This window comes from Ornithodoros turicata, chromosome 2, assembly GCF_037126465.1.
Source record: "Ornithodoros turicata isolate Travis chromosome 2, ASM3712646v1, whole genome shotgun sequence".
In the NCBI taxonomy this organism is placed as follows: Eukaryota; Metazoa; Arthropoda; class Arachnida; order Ixodida; family Argasidae; genus Ornithodoros; species Ornithodoros turicata.
In genome coordinates, this window is record NC_088202.1 from 56,952,539 (window position 1) to 56,972,947 (window position 20,409).

At 45.4% G+C, this 20,409-nt stretch overlaps 3 protein-coding genes across 3 annotated transcripts; 1 reads left to right on the forward strand and 2 right to left on the reverse strand.

The window, feature by feature from the left end:
- Positions 1-1,879: 1,879 nt before the first annotated feature.
- LOC135384673 (uncharacterized) lies at positions 1,880-6,841 on the reverse strand. Its single transcript, XM_064613864.1, has 5 exons — positions 6,776-6,841; positions 6,663-6,731; positions 6,410-6,523; positions 6,157-6,225; positions 1,880-5,420 (listed from the first exon to the last, which is right to left on the reverse strand). The coding sequence occupies exons 1-5, from the start codon at positions 6,839-6,841 to the stop codon at positions 3,105-3,107; spliced, it is 2,634 nt and encodes an 877-aa protein (XP_064469934.1). The 3' UTR covers positions 1,880-3,104.
- Positions 6,842-6,937: 96 nt separating this feature from the next.
- Positions 6,938-9,294, reverse strand: LOC135384674 (uncharacterized). The gene is made up of 9 exons (XM_064613865.1): positions 9,196-9,294; positions 8,687-8,755; positions 8,434-8,502; positions 8,181-8,249; positions 7,928-7,996; positions 7,675-7,743; positions 7,422-7,490; positions 7,169-7,237; positions 6,938-7,088 (listed from the first exon to the last, which is right to left on the reverse strand). Exons 1-9 carry the CDS (start codon positions 9,292-9,294, stop codon positions 7,023-7,025), a joined length of 648 nt encoding a protein of 215 aa, XP_064469935.1. The 3' UTR covers positions 6,938-7,022.
- Positions 9,295-9,922: 628 nt separating this feature from the next.
- Positions 9,923-15,371, forward strand: LOC135385456 (BEN domain-containing protein 5-like). The gene is made up of 8 exons (XM_064614776.1): positions 9,923-10,075; positions 10,179-10,377; positions 10,530-10,672; positions 12,638-12,938; positions 13,030-13,100; positions 13,237-13,459; positions 13,515-13,695; positions 15,085-15,371. The coding sequence occupies exons 1-7, from the start codon at positions 10,043-10,045 to the stop codon at positions 13,667-13,669; spliced, it is 1,125 nt and encodes a 374-aa protein (XP_064470846.1). The 5' UTR covers positions 9,923-10,042; the 3' UTR covers positions 13,670-13,695; positions 15,085-15,371.
- The last annotated feature ends 5,038 nt before the right edge of the window (positions 15,372-20,409 follow it).

Consider the following 20,409-nt stretch of genomic DNA (forward strand, 5'->3'; position numbering starts at 1 on the left):
GCCCGGAGAAATGAACTTCTGTTAGAGAAATGTTCAAAGTCAAATTTGCTCCTCGCTCAAGTCTATTATCACGAAGTTGGAACACCAACTTGCCTTTCTGGTATCCTCAAATGTTAAAAGCTTTGGTTCTTCACCAGAAAATTCTACGGTGAAAGTGAAGAAACCCATCAGCCATCTCACACTTTTATCGACAGCAAATAAGTATAGAGAAGCTGAACAGACTAGTCACTTCTTTAGGCAATAGAACAGGCTACGCCCGAATCAGCCTGCCTATTAAACGAAATTACCCTAGAAGCAAACCTCGGTAACATCAGCGTTGGGAGATAACGAAATTAATGGCATTGTAAGTACAGTTAAATACCTTGATGTCGAAAATTTTGTGCTTCATTTGAGGAACACACAATGTGGAAATTTGTCAGCCTTAGTCAGGCTAGCATTTCCTTTTGAGACACAAAACTAAGCAAGTCATACCTGAATTAATATGCTATGTTTCTTGATCGCACTGTTAGAAGCAGCGAAAAAGCTATAATTACTCTGTCCTGTGCGTCCTGGGTATGTTCTGAAATATTTGAGAGCGCACTCGCAACTTGATATTATGTATCACTATCTTCACCCTGCTCACTGTTCGCACAGTAGTGCTAGCCGTGTCTGAGATGTCGAGCAAGCTGACGAAGGAGCGCGTTGAACAGCTGCTTTTCACACGTCAGTGGAAAATGCCATCGATCTTGTCATTTTGTCAACACAAAACACAAGGGGATCTGCACTACACGAACGCATGCCCCTGCTGGAAATAGGAGGCTCGATCTCATTGAGCGCTCTGATAAATTTCAATGAGTTTCAATGAGAATTGAAGCGTGCAATTCGCGCAATGTGAATAACGCGCATATTCCTCATTGGAGTAATGGGAAGTGTTGCAGGAAAGCTGGCTTTATGTTTGGGCGCTGTAAAGGTGCTGTGGTGAAGCCCACTACAAGGGAATCAGAAACCAAGTCAACTAATTGGCCTAAACAGGTACCAATGCGAAACGATGAATTCCACTTGAACTAATGCGTTCCTATGTGTTATGCAGTGAAGACTGCCATCACGGAGTGATTGTGGAACCAATTGGGGCAATTGGTTCTAATGGCGTCGAATGAGCTGCATTCATTCCCCATTGAACTAATGTGATTATAAGCATGTTGTGCGGTGAAGACTGCTCGATGCACAGACGTATGTGGACGAATTTTGCGGAATTTCGCGTCTGAACGCGCATACTATAATTATAAAGGAGAATTTCCAATTCAACAAATATGATCCTCTGTGCTATGCAGCGAAGACTGTCATACGAATGAGCTGCATTAATTCCCCATTGAACTAATGTGATTAAGCATGTTGTGCGGTGAAGACTGCTCCATGCACAATGAAGACTAATTTTGCGGAATTTCGTCTGAACTAATTGTCGTTTCCAATTGAACTAGTACGATCGTATGTGCTATGCAGCGAAGACTGCCATCATGAGGGAATTGTGATGTGGAACAGTTATACATGGAATTAATATAAAGGAGCCATCATTCCTTATTGAACTATTAATGTGATTGTGCATTTTGCGCAGTGGCACAGACTTCGACGAATTCGTCCAATTGAAAGCAAATGTCTTCTGCACAGTGTACGCATCCCACTCCAACTTGTTTCTGTGGTATCCCATACAGGGAGCTTTATAATTACCAATTAGCTTACATTTCAGTGAAACATACATTTTGTTATATATGGAAGAGCAGATATTGAAGTTGATAAAATTGAACTTGTACAATGTATTTAATTGAGAATATGTAAAAAAAAAGAAAACAAAGTGTAGCAAAGAGTGCGCAAGGAAATGAACGAGACTTTATCAAGTGTAATATACATTCGCATTTCAGCTTTATTGAAATAAAATTAGAAATATTGCTTTCCAGTGCACAAAATATGACAACAAACATAGAACAACGCAAATTCACACAAACAGACCTATATTTACACAAAAGTAACAGTGAAATCGAACCAACACAACATGTCATCACAGTCAGGAAACATGCCTTCTGTTGTTGCAAATCCGTGCATCGTATACAGTGACTTCTCATTAATATGATGATCAGAGTTCCCATGGATATTGGTCAAATAAAGCAAACAGTCATACTAATGAAAAATGCCCTCTACTGAACAGGGACAACAGGGACTGAAAAGTCTGCGTCATTATGACTCTTTAGTTTCAGGAAAGCTCACAGCCTTCTTAAGCACTTGAGCACTTTGGTGGTCCGAAATGCTGTGTGAGTAGAGTTCTTCGTTTTTGGATTTTATGATTTTTGAAATTCGTGGGGTGTGAGAATCGTGTGCTATTTACACACCAGAATTCAGGCAGAAATAGGGCGCTACAATATCTGTTATGTCATCAGGGAATTTACGGGTGAAACGAAAGGCATATGAAACAAAGCACTGCTCTGACACTGGAACGAGAAACAACAATTTTTGCATTTCCGCTCAGAACTGGGGCAGTGAATGACCGCGGTATTCAAACACTTGCTGGAGGCCCACAAAAGCTCATCTTTGACTCCTGCTGGATGGGATTATAAGAGGAGGACAAATAGCTCTCTTTGTTGATATTATGAGTCACTTTTCCTGACGGTTTACCTAGAATGACAACTTGGAGGATCACAACAAGTTTGGGTAGATATCAGGTTTCACTTGAATTCTTGAAAACTCGTCGGAGGGGGGGAATTATCGTAAAAAAATCATTTAACCCGAAAGAGAACCCTATGTATGAGTATGAGTGATCACCAACATCAGGAGTCATCTGAATCCTTGGTGCCTTAATCTAACATTCTGCCCTCTGCCTGAGGTATGTGGTAGACTATACCATGTGATGCAGTCATAATAACTAGGTGGATTTACATTGTGATGAAACAATTCTCAAGAAAAATGCTCATAAAACAAGTGTGATGCAATATCATGGGTAATATAAGAGTTCACTGTAATACGAGTTCAAAAATGAAGAGTATTAACTCAATTAAAAGTATTATCCGCAGAAGTAGCATTCAGATTGGTACATCAAAACGTTTCGCACTGAGCTTTTGGGAGATAACCCAAGTAAGTTATTCATTTTCAACCTTGTTTGGTAGCTTGCTCACTACACATTCCACGTCATTCAACGGCATCCACATACACCTGGATTCCAGAGCATCAGGGGCACATGATCTTATTCGTTCCGAGGAGGAGCACACTGTGAGATGAGGACTAAAAAACTCATGAGCACAATCATATTCCATAAGCAGCAGCACACATTCCATTTCAGCAGCACTTTCGTAGACACAGATACGAAGTATTTCAGCATATGAACCATCTGTCAGACAAACTGTCCTATTGTTTCGTCGGTGCGATCTAGAATAGTCAGTCGAATGATACATTGTTCTTTTCATTATCATTCGCTTGTAAACAGTGCTGGAGGAAGGCAATGTCACTGCTACATCTCTAAATGTGTGCACCGGCCCATGTCTGACGCCTTTGCCAACAACGCGCACCGATCCAACTTTTAAAGTTTGTTGTAGTGGATCATGTTCAAATAGGTGATCTGCGTAATCAGTGACGAATGGCTGTACATTGTAGAGGCTGCTAAAGTATGGCACAGACCGGAAAAGCAAGAAGTTCTGCACGATTTGAAGCGATACAGACCGAGTTCCTTTAAATAATTTTAGCAGAAGCCCATTTGCTGCTTCAAAGGGGAATCCAGAATGGGCCCACAGAGGACCATAGTCTACAACACTTTTTGCAAGATGTGTGAGGCAGTGAACATTGAATGACATTGCTGCTTTGCCATACAACGACTCCATCTTGCAGACAAATTCAAGCAGCAAACAATCTGCCTTGTTTATGTCTGATCTGCTCAGAGAGTCCTTGAGTAGAATAAACATGGCTTCTGATAGGAGCGCGAAATGCTTCAAGTACTTTTCCTGAAGGATACCTTTGAGACATGGAAAAGCATAAAAAAGCAACCATGACTTCCATTCGGAGGCTTTCCATAGACGATGATCAGTTATGCCCCTGGGCAACCTCGAGACACTGTATGGTGGGGACATCTGCATGATTCTTTTGTTGATCAGATTGATTGTTGACTTCTTGCCAATATAATAGAGCTCTTTGGCTTCAGACAACCACAGGCCAGTCACAGTGCGCACAACCCCCAACAGAACTGTGTGCATATAGTCTGGCACAAACCCGGACACTATGCCAAATGTGGGCAGATTAATTAGTGCAGCAGGTCCCTTAAATCCACAAACAGGGCGGTTCTCCTCCAGTGCCTTTTGCATCTGCCTCAAGGCTTGACCATCAGTTCGTTGTTCAGGTGTTTCAGAAGTCACAGGAAACCTCATGGCTTTAGCAAAATGTTCACCCTTGTGGCAACACCAGTTGCATCCATAGTATCCATGAAATCCTATGTGGTTTTGCATGGGAGCCCGTGCCACTGAGTCCACACAACAGCACAGCCCAACAAATCTGCTCGTAATCATATTCCCTGATGTACTCTTCCACCTCACGCCACTGAATACTTTTTTGGCATCTTCCACGAAGAGTCCAAGGAACATGTTCATATCCGGTTTATTCTTCCCATACCACATCCCAGCTAAGAGCATGTGTTTCTGTCTCAGGGTGGGTGGTAGTTCATTTATCATGACATGTATGGGCCACACTGAAGTGTTTGTTGACTTAAACACCTGTGCCCCATCAGTGTTGAATGAATATGAAAAATTCTCTGGTGATGACAGCACTTCACCGGGTTGAGATAAGGCTGTGTACTTCCTGCCATCTAAGATATCTTCAAAATTCTTTGTCTGACTCTTTATCCTGTCACGTCTGTAGCTGAGGTGCTCCTGAATGCAGGGATTGTTTTCAAAGAGAAACTGAATTTGTGGACCAAGAGGCAACATGATGAGCGATGGAACATTTTTGACATTCCATTCAGTGTTGCAGTTGGTGCATTTTACTCTCTTGCTTGCGGTCTTCCTTTTATGTCCCAGATGGAATGAGCAGCGCGGGCAGTACAGATGATGCGAAACATGCTCAGCTTTTATTGGGAAAACCTTCTTGAAAAAGTACTGAGATGTCGGCAGAATGTTGCTCTGAAATATTGTGTTAATGAGGACCAGCAGGTCCAGCAAAGCACGTTTCGTTGGCTGGTGTCGGCTGACGTATGCAAGGGCCAGCACCATAACATCAGCAATCGTTGTGGATACACACTTGCACACATTTGCACTGAGGATGTCAGTGTCAAAAGACTGATCGCCCTGTTCATAGCTGCGAGAAGTGGGGTCGTTTTCAACGTCACTACTGGTGGGATCCACATCGGCAATCCAAGCAGAAGCTCCTGCTGGAGGTCCGGAAGAGGTGCCACAGGTCCAAGAGCGTGAAGCAACCTAAGAAAGAAGAACTGTTGGCCACACAAACAATATTTGCAAAAAATTTTACTCCATACCATAACCTCAATCTTAAAGGACCACTGAGGTGACCCCCAATGTTTTTTTGTTTTTTTTGTTTCTCGGTTCAAAGTGTTCTCCCAATGAAATAAACAAACAAAAATAGTTCTTGTGAAAGAATGATGAGCATTGGTAAGCTACAGAGTGACGTTTGCTACTCTCCTCAGCTGCACAGTGACATACGGCAGAACGGCTCAAACATACATAAGCGATGTGTGAGCTACTAAACACACAAAGAAACAGGGCACAGAGCCTTCACCAAGTCATGGGAGCATTGTGTCTGCTGTCCACGGCTGCTTTCTCAATTTTTTTTTTGTAAATTCGACTGCGCAGCCATAATGCGCCGCAGAGCAAACATATTTTACATCGTGACTCCTGGTGGACAGCATGACAGATAAGGCAGGATGATGCCACCTCATTGCTCCTTCAAAAGGAATATTTTTAAAAGCATACAGTGTGGTAAATATCCTATGCAATGCCCCGCAGCTGTGAACAGCACGCATATGTGTCCGCGTCCGACAATACAGTCAATTCACACTGTACCAGCCCTGTGGCACAGGATGGGGTACCTCTGGTACCTTGAGTGCACTGCTCGGAACTGCATGGAGCCAAGAAGTGGAGGGAACCCCATATTGAGCCCTCACTGGTTTCTAGTACGTAAGACTGGCTTACTCACTTCGTCGGATGAGGTGTCGGGAAGGACTGCTCTGCTCTGTGTGGGATGTCCCTCGTGGTCGGAATCGTGCTGGAACGGACACAGATTGGGTAAGGTTTGGAGTCGATTCACACTCTACCAGCCCTGTGGCACAGGATAGGGTACCTCCGGTACCCTGAGTGCACTGCTCGGAACTGCATGGAGCCAAGAAGTGGAGGGAACCCCGTATTGACGGCCCTCACTGGTTTCTAGTACGTAAGACTGGCTTACTCACTTCGTCGGATGAGGTGTCGGGAAGGACTGCTCTGCTCTGTGTGGGATGTCCCTCGTGGTCGGAATCGTGCTGGAACGGACACAGATTGGGTAAGGTTTGGAGTCGATTCACACTCTACCAGCCCTGTGGCACAGGATAGGGTACCTCCGGTACCCTGAGTGCACTGCTCGGAACTGCATGGAGCCAAGAAGTGGAGGGAACCCCGTATTGACGGCCCTCACTGGTTTCTAGTACGTAAGACTGGCTTACTCACTTCGTCGGATGAGGTGTCGGGAAGGACTGCTCTGCTCTGTGTGGGATGTCCCTCGTGGTCGGAATCGTGCTGGAACGGACACAGATTGGGTAAGGTTTGGAGTCGATTCACACTCTACCAGCCCTGTGGCACAGGATAGGGTACCTCCGGTACCCTGAGTGCACTGCTCGGAACTGCATGGAGCCAAGAAGTGGAGGGAACCCCGTATTGACGGCCCTCACTGGTTTCTAGTACGTAAGACTGGCTTACTCACTTCGTCGGATGAGGTGTCGGGAAGGACTGCTCTGCTCTGTGTGGGATGTCCCTCGTGGTCGGAATCGTGCTGGAACGGACACAGATTGGGTAAGGTTTGGAGTCGATTCACACTCTACCAGCCCTGTGGCACAGGATAGGGTACCTCCGGTACCCTGAGTGCACTGCTCGGAACTGCATGGAGCCAAGAAGTGGAGGGAACCCCGTATTGACGGCCCTCACTGGTTTCTAGTACGTAAGACTGGCTTACTCACTTCGTCGGATGAGGTGTCGGGAAGGACTGCTCTGCTCTGTGTGGGATGTCCCTCGTGGTCGGAATCGTGCTGGAACGGACACAGATTGGGTAAGGTTTGGAATCGATTCACACTCTACCAGCCCTGTGGCACAGGATAGGGTACCTCCGGTACCCTGAGTGCACTGCTCGGAACTGCATGGAGCCAAGAAGTGGAGGGAACCCCGTATTGACGGCCCTCACTGGTTTCTAGTACGTAAGACTGGCTTACTCACTTCGTCGGATGAGGTGTCGGGAAGGACTGCTCTGCTCTGTGTGGGATGTCCCTCGTGGTCGGAATCGTGCTGGAACGGACACAGATTGGGTAAGGTTTGGAGTCGATTCACACTCTACCAGCCCTGTGGCACAGGATAGGGTACCTCCGGTACCCTGAGTGCACTGCTCGGAACTGCATGGAGCCAAGAAGTGGAGGGAACCCCGTATTGACGGCCCTCACTGGTTTCTAGTACGTAAGACTGGCTTACTCACTTCGTCGGATGAGGTGTCGGGAAGGACTGCTCTGCTCTGTGTGGGATGTCCCTCGTGGTCGGAATCGTGCTGGAACGGACACAGATTGGGTAAGGTTTGGAGTCGATTCACACTCTACCAGCCCTGTGGCACAGGATAGGGTACCTCCGGTACCCTGAGTGCACTGCTCGGAACTGCATGGAGCCAAGAAGTGGAGGGAACCCCGTATTGACGGCCCTCACTGGTTTCTAGTACGTAAGACTGGCTTACTCACTTCGTCGGATGAGGTGTCGGGAAGGACTGCTCTGCTCTGTGTGGGATGTCCCTCGTGGTCGGAATCGTGCTGGAACGGACACAGATTGGGTAAGGTTTGGAGTCGATTCACACTCTACCAGCCCTGTGGCACAGGATAGGGTACCTCCGGTACCCTGAGTGCACTGCTCGGAACTGCATGGAGCCAAGAAGTTTAGGGAACCCCGTATTGACGGCCCTCACTGGTTTCTAGTACGTAAGACTGGCTTACTCACTTCGTCGGATGAGGTGTCGGGAAGGACTGCTCTGCTCTGTGTGGGATGTCCCTCGTGGTCGGAATCGTGCTGGAACGGACACAGATTGGGTAAGGTTTGGAGTCGATTCACACTCTACCAGCCCTGTGGCACAGGATAGGGTACCTCCGGTACCCTGAGTGCACTGCTCGGAACTGCATGGAGCCAAGAAGTGGAGGGAACCCCGTATTGACGGCCCTCACTGGTTTCTAGTACGTAAGACTGGCTTACTCACTTCGTCGGATGAGGTGTCGGGAAGGACTGCTCTGCTCTGTGTGGGATGTCCCTCGTGGTCGGAATCGTGCTGGAACGGACACAGATTGGGTAAGGTTTGGAGTCGATTCACACTCTACCAGCCCTGTGGCACAGGATAGGGTACCTCTGGTACCCTGAGTGCACTGCTCGGAACTGCATGGAGCCAAGAAGTGGAGGGAACCCCGTATTGACGGCCCTCACTGGTTTCTAGTACGTAAGACTGGCTTACTCACTTCGTCGGATGAGGTGTCGGGAAGGACTGCTCTGCTCTGTGTGGGATGTCCCTCCTGGTCGGATTCGTGCTGGAACGGACACAGATTGGGTAAGGTTTGGAGTCAATTCACACTCTACCAGCCCTGTGGCACAGGATGGTACAATATGTTCAAAGCCCAAATAAATCATAACCTTTGGCTTACTTATAGCACGATCTAGGCACCTGCACTGCATACGTGTATGCATGAAAATCTGTCGAGAATCTTGCGGAAATGTGCGTTTTCCTTAGTACACGAATGAAGTCTGTGAAGGTTTATGGCCTATGTTTTAAACTGGAATAACAGTGACTGCGTTTCCCAGTTGTTAGCAGTGCGTCATATTAAGCATGAATAAATAAGGTTATGAAAGCAGCGCAATATTAAGCACCAAGCGGCTTATGCGGACTGTGGAACGCATTTTAAAGAACGAGAACTAAGTGTGTATGCAGGTGCTCAGATGATTTGCGAACGTTTCCTTAATGTAAACTCACCGTCTTTTTTACACGCCGTAAGTAGTACGTCGATCGCGGTAGTTCTCTCTTCTTGGATGATGGACCGAGGTAGCTTTTGTAGGCATGTCGTCTCTTCATCGTGGACGTATTCTCGAATAGTAGTCGACAATGCGAGTTCATAACATTTCTTTTCGGGATTCAACTTCGTATTTCCTCGAACCGAATCATACAACGCGGGTTGGGCAGCATTGCAACTGCGCAACAGCTAAAAATGGGTAGTATAATACTTAGTATCTCGGCCGCATATATACCGCTGCCCATGGCGGCTCTGAGTGTTCAGCATCGACACACACATTTCGCACGCACACACGCACATTTCGGTACACACGCGAGTCACTACAAACGAATGACACTGGTGGAACTTTGAACCGCGTTAAATGTCGGGATGAGAAGACGCATAAGACCGCACTAAGCCCGCCATAACCGCACAAGACTAAATGGATTGGCTTGGCAGAGCCACCAGAAACAGCACATTTGAAATTAATGAAAAAAAATGTCAATGCTTACTGCTTTGTCGTGCTATGCCATTTTTATGCGTCTTCCCTGTTTTTGCTCTCCCAATCTAGTACTTGTTATGGCGTGTTTGTTTGTTCGGGCGTTATTTTAGTTCCGTATGAGTGACGGGCGACAATACCACCAGGCGGATTCAGAACGAACTTTGTGTCCAATCCAACAATATCCGTATCGGAATCCGTACAAGCGCGCGCGGTATGCTGCTTTTCTTTTGTCTGCGCTGCGTTTAGTTAAAGTTTACGTTTTTTAGTTTGAGTTTACACTTTTTTTCGCGTTACGGGAAGGATATTTCGCCACTGTGGCCTACACACTCATGAGTGCCACCAAAGAAATGAGGACAAATCCGGTAAGCCAAGTTTAAGCTTACGGGTCTGTGATCGTTAGAAGGCTAGGCCTAACTATTGTTCCTTGGCCGATGAGCATACAGTAACGAGCAGCATGACTTTCAGCCTAAAGCAGCTTATGTACGATACCGTGACTGCGGGAAGCGATGTATTGTGAAAGTATCCGAAATCCTGGACTTCAGCCCTAAGGATGTTGCCGATTACGATCCACGGCGTTTGTACAAAATATGGTGGGCGCCAAATGACGACGACGACTACCAAGGGGATCCAGGATACTACAAAGGGCAAATATTGCTTTTGGCAGGTATAGCGCAGGTGAAAATATCTAATTAGTTTCCAATCTTGAAAAATGGGTTGTAGTTTTGTTCTTGTAATTTAGTTAATCCCGTGCTGGCTTGTGTAATTTTGCTTGTTCACCATGAACCTGTAGACCATTCGAACCTGTTTTTGTTGCAGCTTCAGTGGACGACCTGGAACACAAAATAGAAAAAAAACGTGTTCCCACACCGAAAGTTGTTGAGATTACCTCGGACAGCGGCTGTGAAAACCCACAGGAGGTACACAGAAGCGGCAAGAAGGCAAGCGAATCTTCTCTTAAGGTAATGAAACCTTATTTACAAACCAAAATCATGTTGGGGCAAGGTGGTCACAGAGGGTGGGGGAAAGGGTAACTGGCTTACACAAATGCTTTGTGAGGAGACTGCAGAATGATCCAGGGATCTTTTACATAGAAGACTTTGGTTCTTAAGAACATGGGAGTACAATTAATGCATGAAACAACATGCTTTGCTAGTTCTGATTGATTGTTTTCGTTCCTAATCGAGCACACATGTTCTTGGATACAATCGGTGATACAGGGTCGGCCACACTTAAAAGTATCGCGGGAGCACATGTCCTGCAAGTATGTCAGAGCCGCGTAACGGATGCTCCTGGGTTTGAGACCTCGCGCATAGCGAACGTTCGCTGCCTCTCGGTTGGGTTGCTCATTGCTCTCGTAATACTGGCAGGCGGGGTGACCCACCTGCTGTTGCTATTCTATCGATGTTTAGATCAGTGCGTGGCACGAAGTAGTCTGTCTTATCGGAATCGAGAAGAAAAGTAAGAAAATACGCCGTGCCACGCACTGATCAAAACATCGCCAGCAGAGACTGAATAGCAAGAAAAGGTGGGTCTCCCCGCCTGCCAGTGTTGCAAGAACAATGACAGATCCAACTGAGAGGCAGCGGACGTTCGCTATGCACGCGGTCTCAAACCCAGGAGCATCCATTACGCGGCGCTGGCGTACTTGCAGGACATGTGCTCCCGCGATACTCTTAAGTGTGGCCGACCCTGTACATGCACTGGTTCACAGGGGGATCACATGCACAGGGGTGTCGAATAAACAACACCAGACTTGTATGCTACGTGTCGTTTCTTGTGCTTTTGTTCACATACTGTTTGATTGTGACACAGAAATGTTCTGAAGCCGCTAAGCCTAGCTCGGACAGAATGGAGCACACACGTACTGTTAGATGCCAGGACCCTTCGCAACGGTTCCGATATCGTGTCTAAGGCTTTTCGTGAAGTGCACTGATTAGTATCTTGCTGTGTGAGCATTTCTTGCTTACTTTTGTTACTTCACTTTTTATGATTTGATCTGAATCTAGCATAAAGAAGGCATTACATAGCCTCACAGTGGATTCAGGGTTTTCTTTTGTCATATTGATTGTGAGGCATATTGCACTGTTTCATGCAATGAGGACTATGTAATTGCTGAAGGCACAACACCACCACTTTCAGTACCTAGACTACATTCTATGGCATTATGAGCCTGTTACCAGATTCGAAAACGAGACACTACACCTTTGATGTATGCATTTTGCATTGTATTCTAATTGTTTCTCAGTTGCACCACATTGCTCTGAATGCACGGAAAACACAACCTGAAAGCGCTGAAGCGTTAAAGGAGCACAGAAAGCGTTTCAGTCACGACCATTTTTTCACACCAAGCCCTTAACCTTACTGCTAAAGCGCACCATACAAAGTGATACACTCGACAGTTGTACACATGTCGCGGAATTTGATTGAAAATCACAACCGCGAGCAACTGTGGCAATGCCCGCAACTACCCGCCAGAGTCGCTTTGAAGTCATTGCAGTGCAACCTGCTAACTGGTTTGGAGAAGCGTCAACTCCCACACAGAGAGACAACTGGGAGCAGAAACTAAAAAGATAAAAAGTGCGAAAAGCGCCGACCACGATTGGAGCGTGATGTCTCTTGTAATCACGATGACATCACAATTCTCCTCGTTCTTGAATGTAAAGCGAGTTGAGTGGGTACGCACGCGTCAATGTTGGGAGCGTTTATTCCAAGAAAATACTGCGTACAGAGAATTTTCCTATGTTCGTTGTCAGCCGAGTTGCGTCCTTTTGTAATTCGCCAGAAACAGAAGATCTTTTGAATTTTTTCCTGCGCTCGTTAAATCTGAACGAACAAAGAGAGGTACAAGTAGCTGAAAAACAGCTAATGACACGTTGTGTGCACTCAAAAATATCCTGTACTGGTTGTTTTTCCTAAATTCACAGAAGCCTGCTCAGGGCCAGACAAACTGTGCCGTGATGAGGGACATCTTGCGACAGAAGCTAGCCGAGAAGAGAGCCCACCCTGTTATTGAGTACGAGTCTGAGGTCAGTGATTCTGATGATGGTGCTGTGGTACCGCAGAAGCTGTATGATGAACTACAAGAGCGCTATGCTGCAATGAAAGCACAAGTACGAGAGCTAAAGTCAAAGGCTAGCTCATCGCCAAGCATGATGGAAGATCATTTGAAAGCTATCAGCACAACTTTAGCACGAGTTGAGGAAAAGATAGACCAACACGAATATGGTTAGTCTGATGGTGCACTTTGTCCTCTGTTTATTACATCCTAAATATGTTTTTTGGTAGATAATCTAATCTTGTACATAATTTCTTCCAGTATCCCCTGAAACAACCATGCTATCAGAGCCTCCTCTCAAAAAAGCTAACTTTCAGACGGATGGAGTCACTGTGAGTACTGAGGTTCCACATACCATTTACAGTACAACCTTACTATAGTGCTAAATATCCTGCATAGAGTGCAAAACTATTTTTAATGGCTTCTTGTGTGTCAGTTGAGACACCTCCTGCGTACTTGCATTTGCAGGTAACCATCAATGAAACTGTGTCAATGCCACTCGATCAGTGGCTGCACTGTCAAAGAGAAAAGAAAGAGAGTCTTTTTGTGCGGAGCATGGCACTGGCTTTGTGGGGGAAGGATACACTCAAGAACAGGTCGACAGAAGGACGGGTGTCGAACCGGTTTAGAAAGCAACCTGAAGCTACGGCAAAACCCCAACTCTCACCAGAAAAAATTGGTGTCCTAGAAGGTTCGTAATTCAGTAAATACCTGCAATTCATTTACAGCCACTTTCTTTGTTGCAGACTGCTTTGAGGACTGGCTCGTGAAGCGTGGTGCCAGTGGTCCATGCTTGAAAGAAAGGTTGAACTCCCTGAAAGGCCACCTGATTTCAGCTCTACGGGATGCTGCAAGACCAGCAAAAGACGCACCGACCACACCCACAAATGCCACCTCATAAGGACCTTATTTCTGCTGAAGTTTCTGGTAAATATTCCTTGTACCGTGACATTTCTACACATGTGTGTCACAGTATGTTCTATTCTGACAGCCACATGGGTGACATAAATCCCCCCCCCCCCACACACACACACAGCGGGTGCTTCTTGCAAAACCACCACTTTGTCCTGATCGCATGTCTTAGAAAAGTGTATTTTGCGGTCGTGTGACATTATATCTCGTTTTGCTACTTATTTGCTTTATGCTGCTTACATATTTCCGTTGCCATCAAGCCAAGAGATGAACTTGTTTTGCCAACGCAAAGCATGCGGTTCTTCCACAACGTGGTACCCCATTTCTCGTTAAAGTACATTGCATCGGCCAGTGAGCCTTATTGTCATCACATCTTTGGAACTTGTCTAGAGTACGAGGCTTTATGTGCAAAAACTGCACGTTTTACTGCCTCATTATCAGAAAAAATAATTACAGTGATCGAAAGACATCGAAAGCGTTGTGCAGAAGCAACTGCATTGTTTGCAAATGGGTTGGCTGCAGGTCACGTGTGCCTTGACGTTTGCTGCGATGTGCGACCAGGACCTGTCTGGGATGCATTGTATCTACTGAGAAATGCATTGGATGCCACCCCTGTGCTGACTGCTCTGCAGCACTTTCACAATTTAAATTTTTTGTTTTATTTTGACATGACTTGAATGTCACAGGTGCTGGGAGCATGTATGTATTGTTAAGCTAAACAGTACAGTTAAAACGACAATTTCGTCTCGCCCACCATCCCTCGGGCATTGTCTGTTTACTGAACCATCACATTCATATCATCTTGCTGCTTCACCACTGGAGTCACCGCTGCAGTGGCCACTGACTACCCCCAGCCCAATGCCGGTGGTACCAGTGACCCTTGGCAGTTTAGCACCGGGAACCTAGAACGTCAGCAGCACTGACCTCCGAACAGCAGAGCATCACCATTGTCTATGTCATGAGCATTCCCAGTGCCCGGGCCATCAACATCACGCGGGTCATCACCGTTCTTCGCCATCATGCCTATGGACTGTGCGCAGCATGGTTACATAATAGGGATGGTTTACTGAAGTATCAGTAACAAATACCACTGAGAGTGTGTCAGTGTGTCCTTGTTTTTGCTACAGAATTTCAAACGTTTATCATGCGCAAATGAACTTACTAATGTCAACACTAAAAGCAGTTCTGTGATGTGAGTAGCTATTGTTGAGCAAATGACTTTGGTAACATTTATGAAACCTCGGCCATACGTTTTAGAAGATTGTGGTAGCGAAATGGCTACTAGTTGCAGTTGAAGGGAGTAAAATGTGTAGTGGTCCCTTCAGTGACTAGCATCATCTGGTAGCTTTTCCTCAGACCTGCGAGTTCTCACACCACCTGTCTTGCATTGTGCTCTTCCTGCAGGTTGTCCTCATATCTTCGCAGCAGAAGAAGGATCCCACTGCTGCCTGTGATGCAGGAGGTCAAGTAGTCACAGCACCTGCACACAGATCCAGTCCACAGACCTGGACGGCATACCTAAGCATATTTTACATGTACACTTCAAGTACTGCAAGTTTCAACTCTGCAATGCAAGACTATATCTGTCTGAATTTATGACACTGACTTGTACCAGTAAGCTTTGTTTGCGGACAGTACAATGATTGGTCCATGTCTAGTTTAGGTCCGCCACTCGATTTCAACCTTGAAATCTCCATACCTGGATGTAATTATGGAAGGTGCATCATAATCTGCAATTAATATGCGGCGCTCGGCCCCACAAATTCCTCGAGAGACCCGTGATTCACGGAAAGTTTCGGCAGCGGCGGCCATGCGCCAGTTGTTTACCTACATTTCCGGCCGCAGATGGCTGTTTTACATTTTTCTGAAGCGTCTGCCACCAAAACACACCTTCACAGATATCTGAGACTGTATTGTCCCTGTGAGGCACTTAGCCTCCTTGCACTAGTGCATTTGCTGTCAAGTATAGTTGCCCCGTCATTATTTCTTCAGGAGGTCAATGAAAACGGTGATATGTATAAGAGAAGGTGTGTTTTGGTGGCAGACGCTTCAAAAAATGTAATACGGCCATCTGCGGCCACTCTGAATGAAATGCAAGCGTCAAATGCAATTCCATAGCATGCGCGGCTGCTGTCTGCTAGCGGAAGTGGTATGCGTTCCCAGCGACAGGCGAGAGAGAACAGGTGAAAACAATGCCGGGAAGGGAGTGAGGTGTGTGTAGGCACTCGTAGGTACACAATGGGCACGTGGAGGTGACATGGCCGCCTCTGCCGAAACATTTCGTGAATCACAGGTCTCTAGAGGAATTTGTGGGGTCGAGCACCGCATATTAATTGCAGATTATGATGCACCTTGCATAATTACATCCAGGTATGGAGATTTCAAGGTTGAAATCGAGTGGCGGACCTAAACCTGGCATGGACCCAATGATTAACTCGGGATGAACAATTAGTGTCAAGAACATGCCAAAATATGCACATTGTTATCTCATGCCGCTCTTCACGTGTCAAAGTAAGGAACAGGGGCTACATTTGTACAGGTGTTGCAACAGGGTCATATTGCTGCATGATCTGAAGGTAGCAGCGTCCAATTTCACGTTTAAGGATAGCGCAACAATGCTCTAACCACCAAAGGATGTGTTTAGTAGGTTTATATCCTTAACATATTACAGGCAACACATGTGTTGCAGGCTGTAAGAGTTAAATGCAATGCGCACACCCAAAAACTTAATTGACACACGAAGCAGCAGGGCGTTTGGGCATTTTGCAAAAGAGCACTGGTTTGTGTGCACGTGTCGACAAGGCTGCTATGGTTGTTAATCACATGTGCCACCTTTTTGCTCCTTTGCACATTTTCAGTGTTTCAAAGTTCAAAGCGTTCAAAGTCAAACAAATGTTTCATACTCTTTAAATACTTATTTTATTCACACGAGAGTGCGAGACTTCTCCCATTTTTGCCTGTTTTTTTTTTTTTCAAAGTGTTTCAACATGTAATTCAGAAACTACGTGCCTCAATGGGTATACTTCCGTATGTTCCTGCCTTACATGGTGCATGTTTCTGTTATGATGTGGACTTAGCTGTGATAATATCAAAGTTCATTATACCTGTGATAGCATGAACGCACATTTATCTGCGAGACTCTGCAGTAAAGTGACATACTTTTCAGAAGTCTCTTGTGATTCAAGAGCCATGTGTTAAATGTTTGCCTGTAGGTTTCCTCTAGTCAATTTTTCCTTTACCCAGCTGCAATATTGCATCCCATGTGTTACCTGCGGGTACAAGATGTCATGTTTTCATATGCTTTGCAAATAAACATTCATCAGAAATTTCATACGGAGTGGAGCCCTGTTATTGAAATCGCCATTAGTACCCACTGCAAAAGTAGTGTATTGCAATGAGATAACAAATATGAAAAGTACATTGGCAATGGGAATTTCATGCCAATTTGAATTGGAATCTCGATGGTGGTGCACGTTGGCCCAATGAGAAGAAAGGATGGCAGTCAATGGGAGTTCCATGTGAAGTTTCCAATTGAAACTCATTCAGGTCTGCACCTGGTTCACATTGGAGCCAATTAAAAAGTCCTGGATTTTAATATGGTATTTGTCCAAAATTGTCGGTTCGGAATTGGAAAATTTCGTGACTTTTAATGAGAATTCTCCATGTGATATCCACTTAAACTGAATGAGATTTCCGGGCTATTTTGAATTGGACCATTTCCAGCAGGGGCACATAAGCACAAACGAAACTGCGCAACTTTCTATTTCACAGCATAAATACAAACATTCGTAAACAATCCTTCCTGACTCACCCATACTTCATACTTCACTCACCCATTGTGAAACTCAGATTCTTCTGCATTTACGTACACGCATGAACACCATAAACGGTCACCGCAACGAACGCCACAAAACAAATAACGGATTGGATTGGATCGGCCTTTAGTGCCCTGCGTTGACCGCTCGGGGTACCGACCATGGTTGCTGACTTTCTACTTCTTTTATGACGGAGCCAGCGAGCGCGGCAGTGTATTGCTGGACGGATGCGTGTGCGCGCATCACGCGTTTGTTTGTTAGTGGTGGAAGCGGCGTCAGCGACACAAGTGAACACCACTTTGTGACCACGCAGATGCACACACATCCTCACACATCGTGTTGATTTGCAAATCTCCTCGAAGAAATGAGGTCGCGGAGTTGCGTTTTCATTGTAAAAAGTAGCGATTTAGGCGCCGTTTCAAATTTATGTCGCAGGTCCCATTGCGAGGGATACAGAAAATATTGCATGTCAAAAATTTAATAAACCAGGATCTAGATCGCGCATAGCGCGTAGGTCCTGGCCGCATTGCCAGGCAGCGCTCGTCATGGGGTCATTCACATTGATGGGGCAAGTTGTTGTGCAGTATAATCAAAGGGGGGGATATATATTTATTGAATGGTATAATCAAAGGATAATAAAGTACAGTACAACGTTTTGGGACTGCCCTGTACATACAGAGGACTTTTTCAGTAAGCGTGTCTAACTGCAGATATATGTCGTTTTTTTTTTCTGCTTCAGGCACAGCGTTATTTCAGACGGTCAGATACACACTTATGCGATATTATTGGTAACCACAGCTCCGAAATTTCACCTGCTCAGGAAGCCAAATGAAGAATGACAAACATTATCCCGGCTCGACGCCTATGGGATATTCCGAGTCTTGTCCTGCTGAAACATGCGTGGGATATCCCCACAAAGTTTCAGCGGGACATTCTTATTTTTGGGACCTGATGGGAATGCCAGGACATCCGAGGGACTTTGCGTGTTGTCTGGGAAGGCGGCACAGTAACCAAAAATTCGGAGAGCAGCAGGGAATTTCTGTTGCTCGGTAGCCCTGCTACTCTCGCCCAGTGCCATTGGACCACTCATGTCACTGCAGCTGCTGCTCCTCTGCTGTAGCTCCGCTGCTGCTGGACAAATCGAGGCTATGGGCCCCCGCCTTAAGAGTCCATTTGACATACAGTCGTCCATTCGTCATCGACTGAAGAAAGGACAGACATCTACGTAGTGCGGAGATTGGCAATACGCTGCGTTGAATCCTTTTGTTACTTTTTTTTTGCCTCTATACATCCTGAGTTCGTCGTCTGAGCACACATCGACGTTAACGAGGGTGCTGCTGCCGAAAATATTAGAACGGTAGGTGCCCTGAAATGTAATGGCCCTACGTGGTTTTGGGAAACATTTTGACGCACGTCTACCTAGGAATTCGGAAACTACCCTTCGGCCGGCTATGTTGACAATCAAGTGCAGACCGCAAAATTGTGGTGGCGTTAAGTAGCTTCTCATTTTTTTCTCTCCGTTATGTATTGAAATCCATACGAAAGCCTTTCCAATATTAGAATTCTCCATATTTCAACATCAGTAGGTGCGATTACTGCGGCCGTTGCATCCCCAATGTGAGAGGGGGAAAAGAGCACACTATCGCCTCTTGCGTCTTGGAAAAAGATTAAAAGAAAACAGAAAATGCGACACAAGACAAGGGCAGCTCCGATAGGGTCACCTGATACATTTATTTGCGTTTTGTTTCCGAAAGTTAAAGCTAATCTTCGACGCATGAGGCGGCATTGTGCTCCTTCACCCCCTCACATTAAGGATGAAGGAAATACGCGTCTCCGAAGATGCGCAATGAACAAAATAAAGGAAAAAACGGTGTTCCTTACGGATTTTTGTTCTGAAAACGGCTACGATATATCAGGCAGTGATGGCCACTAACTACTTCTACAGTAATTTAACTATAACTACTAACTACTTTGTGATTGAGTAGTTTAACTACTTTACTTTTTTAACTACTGCAATGTAGTTTAACTACATCTATAACTACTTAACGTTGTCCACCAACACCAATCCCTTGTAGTGTTCTTGGACACCTGGACAGGTGGGATTCTTTCTGTGCCTACGCGATAAACTAAGTTGCAGAATTATTTCACAGCAAATGAAGCTTCACTAGACAAGCATTAAAAGTGAAGATTTAGTACACACGCACGACACAATTGCTCTGCACCTCCGTTCTCATCAAACAAGTAGCTCAAGATAAAAGTCGGAAGCACAATCGTGCCGTAAAGCTTGCGGCACAATCGGAAGTAGTTGGCGACTTCAGTAACCTAACTACTGTAGTTAACTACTTAAAATAGTAATTTAACTAGTAGTTGCCACTACATTTCTGCAAATTAGTTGATAACTACTTTTTAACTACAATCGGGTAGTTTAACTAGTAGTTTAACTACATATAGTTAACTACTGGCCATCACTGATATCAGGTGACCGAAAGGAACAGATGTTCTTATTGGGACAACTTCGTAGCTTTTATAAAAAGTTAATTATTGAAAGTTAATTAAGACACTGGCCTTTGATTCCATATGCCATGATATCCTCATAAGAAAACTCCTACATTACGGCATTCGCGGTACCACCAACTCCCTTATAGCTTCATATCTTCAGCACCGCAAACAATGTGTGGTTATAAATAACAATATTTCGTCACTTAGGGATATCAATTGCGGTGTACCGCAGGGAAGTATACTGGGACCCCTGTTATTTAATTTATTTATTAATGATATTACTTACACATCCCTTGAGGCAAAATTTGTCATATATGCTGACAATACAACCTTATTGATTACGGGAAGCAACAGCACTGAAATTGCTACTAAAGCAGATGATGCCTTGCGAAAATTATAGACGTGGTCATGTAAT